At 39.1% G+C, this 3,621-nt stretch overlaps 1 protein-coding gene across 1 annotated transcript in view; it reads left to right on the top strand.

Annotated features, from left to right (window-relative positions):
- The window catches only part of PLA2G1B (phospholipase A2, group IB (pancreas)), a 6,782-nt gene extending 3,538 nt beyond the window's left edge, over nt 1-3,244 (top strand). Inside the window, exons 3-4 of the mRNA XM_010828623.1 lie at nt 185-312; nt 3,036-3,244. Of these exons, the coding sequence (XP_010826925.1) occupies nt 185-312; nt 3,036-3,151 (244 nt within the window). The 3' untranslated portion in view covers nt 3,152-3,244. The remainder of the gene's footprint in view (nt 1-184; nt 313-3,035) is intronic.
- The last annotated feature ends 377 nt before the right edge of the window (nt 3,245-3,621 follow it).

Genomic DNA, 3,621 nt, shown 5'->3' with positions numbered 1-3,621 from the left:
GCAACCATTTAAAAATCATCTTCAATAAACATGAGGAAAAGACTTACTGTTTTCAAGCCACAGGACCAGTACCTCTCAGAGCAGGTCATCTAAAACAGCCCCACCTGTTCCAAGGGAGCAAGTTCAGGCTGACGTGCTGCCCAACCCCTGCTCCTGCCTCAGCTCTGTTCCTCCCCTTCTCCAGGTGCTGCCAGACACACGACAACTGCTACAAACAAGCCAAGAAACTGGACAGCTGTAAAGTCCTCGTGGACAATCCCTACACCAACAACTACTCCTACTCATGTTCTAACAATGAGATCACCTGCAGCAGTAGGTTTACCCTCTTGTTGGCTCTTGTTAGCGGGCATGGAGGGAAATAATAGTAATGATAGCCATCACTGACTGATCATTTTCTTGGTGCCAGGCAGTATCTCCTTTAATCCTTGAAACAACTGTATGGAATAGGTACTGTTATTATCCCCATTTTACAGATGAGGCAACTGAGGCTCAGAAGCCTGGACAAATTGTCCAAGGGCACACAGTCCCATAAATGGTGGTGTTTGGTTTTTGAACATAGGTCTATATCACTCCAAAACCTCTGCTTTTAACTGCCAGGCCATACTGCTTTGTTTATTTCATAAAAAGAGCTTAGAACTCCCACATATCAGGCTTTCATTACATGCCAGGTACTAGGCAAGGTGTACATATGTGATAGGTCTTATTAAACCCATTTTACAGGTTAGGAAGCTGAGGCCCCAAAGTAGTCACTTGCTCCAAATCACAACCTATGAGTGGTAGGGCCAGCATTTGAACTCGGTTGCTTCTGATTTTAAAGGCTCGGGTCTTAACCACTAAGTTATGCAGCGTTCATGATGAAACATGTCCCTCCATGAAGACAGTTCTGGAGAGCAAGACAATTCAGAGAGGTGTAGGGTTCTGTCTTGTGAGACCAGCATTCTAAATTTTCATTGCCCTTAATTTTGCAATCACAGATACATCCCAATTTTTGAAAATTGTACTAACAACACTGGAATCACCATAGTCCAACTCCCAAAATGCCAAGAAAAGACTGACCTGGCATCCCATCACCCTAAGAAATAAAGTTTCATGACTCTATTCCTTTTAACCAGGGATCCAACCCCTGCAGAGGAACCGCAGAGTTTGCTGGACCACCAGGGAGTTCCTTCAACCTGTTCCTTTAAATCATATACACATTTTCTCCATCTCTCCAGCATTTTCTCTTTTCTCTCTGCTTTATTTTCTCCACTGAATTTCCTAATAGCTGACATATTAATGTTATTCCTTCATTTGCTGTCTCTCCAATAGAAAGGATTCACAAGATCAGAGGTTGTCTGTTCTCTTTATGGCTGTGTCCCCAGAGTCTAGATCAGAGCTTGGAATCATAGGTGCTCTCGATGTAAATGCTTGATGAATGCAGTCTAGATACAATCTTGCATTCTGTGTTTTTCTCACTTATCACTTTATGACCATGTTTCCATGGTCTCACAGTCTTCCTTATTACTTCTTTCAAAGCTGCATAAAATAGCTTCATTTGCTTACAGAGTCCCTGGTAACAGAGATTTCAGTTGTGCTCTACTTCAGAAAGCCAGATATACAGAAAATCATATTTTTGCCCTGAAACTTGATCAGTAAGAATTTCTTTCTATGGATTCTGGACTCCTTTACTAATCTGCTGAAAGCTATAGACACTCTCCCCAGGGAAACACACACACCACGCATACATGTTTGCAAATAATTTATTTTTAATGCAACTGTCTTCTTCCCCTACAAGCTAGTCAAGAAGCCTTCAGCATAAGACACTGATTCAAATTATAAACAATAACTTGCTAGACACACACTACTATGTATCAGTTCAGTTCAGTTGCTCAGTCGTGTCCGACTCGTTGCGACGCCATGAATATAAAATAGATAAATAACAAGGACCTATATAGCACAGGGAACCATATTCAATATCTTGTAATAACCTATAATGGAAACTAGTCTGAAAAAGAAAATATAAATGTATAACTGAATCACTTTTGCTGCACACCTGAAACTCAGACAACACTGTAAATCGACTCAACTTCAATAAAACAAAATTAAAAGAAAAAAAACTCGCTAAATAATTCTCATTATGCACACTTTATAATCTAACTAAGCACTAATTTATGCTTAATGAGTGGTTGAGGAAAACATTCATGATTTTTAAAAGAAAGGAGTAGAGAAACAAAACCTTAATAAGATTATTGAAGGTAAGCAGATATACATAATTAAATTATGGATAATAAAGCTGAAATGCATTTTATCTGCGTTGCTTCTTTTGGTTACAAATGTAAATGAGGTCAAAATAATATAATATCAAATTCTCCAGTAATGTATGTCATAGAAAGCAGAAGGCATCTATAATCCTAATACCCTAGAAAACCAGTTATATATATTGCACTTCAGATTTTTTCAGCATATACTATGCACTTTTTACTGTTAATAAAATATCTTGGAAACATTTCCACATATAGACACAATTATTTTCAACATCTCTATAATACTCTATTGTAAGGATATTCTGTAATCTTAAGAATATGTGCTTTAAAGTAGAGAAATTGGCTTACAAAACTTCACTAAGTTGAAATGTAAAATATTTTGCTGCCTTGAGTATGTGTTTTAGTATTTCCCATACGATTTGCAGTTGCTTATCTATGTTATCAGTGCTCTGTGGTTATATGGGTTTTAAGAGCAGTGAGTTCATTTATAAGTGTGAAACAGAGAATATCCCAAAAGCAGCTATCGTACCTTAGGATCACCAGATAAAACAGGCTGCCCAGTTAAAACTCGATTATCAGATGGACAAGAAATGATTTTTTTTTAAAGTCTGTGTCCCAAATAGTGCATTTATTGTTGATCTGAAATTCCAGTATTTTTATTTGCTTTATCTGTCAACCCTAATTTGCACCATTGGAATTGCCAGCAAATCATTTCATTTCATTCTTCCTGCCCCTGGATCGTACAATGCATGAACAGCCTTGACTCAGTCCTCTGTTCTTGCTCTATTCCAGGCGAAAACAATGCCTGTGAGGCCTTCATCTGCAACTGTGACCGCAATGCCGCCATCTGCTTCTCAAAGGTGCCATACAACAAGGAGCACAAGAACCTGGACAAGAAGAAATGCTAGATCTGAGTATCTTCCTGGGAAATTAGGATTCCCTTTGGGCCCCATGGCTTTGACCTTATACCATGTCCTCCAATAAAGCACCCATTGAAAGGCCTCCTGCTTGGAGATTGTTTTATTCTCTGCCTACTGAACATGACTAAATTTCTTCCTGGTTCTTTGGGAGCATCATTCGTTCCAAACCTGGAAGTTGAATTAGAGGGACATTTCTAGGAAGTGAGTACCACAAGACCTGAATAATGATTAATAACCACGGATTATTTACTCTGCACCTGAACTGTGTGTCTCTAGATTCTCTGGGCAGCCCTATAAGATTTAGACAGTATTAGCAAATTCTATTTTTCTAAGCTGAGCTTCAGTAAGAAAGGTCATTCACCCACCGAGAGAAATGCATCTGGTAAAGAGCAAGGAAGGGATCTGAAGCCAGACAGTCCAACAGAACATCGGCTCTTAACCATACCCTGCCCAGCCTG

The sequence above is a fragment of the Bison bison genome, unplaced genomic scaffold (genome assembly GCF_000754665.1).
Source record: "Bison bison bison isolate TAMUID 2011002044 unplaced genomic scaffold, Bison_UMD1.0 scf7180017864495, whole genome shotgun sequence".
Taxonomy (NCBI): domain Eukaryota; kingdom Metazoa; phylum Chordata; class Mammalia; order Artiodactyla; family Bovidae; genus Bison; species Bison bison.
Note: the sequence above shows the minus strand (reverse complement) of the source record. Positions and strands in the feature narration are given on the sequence as shown.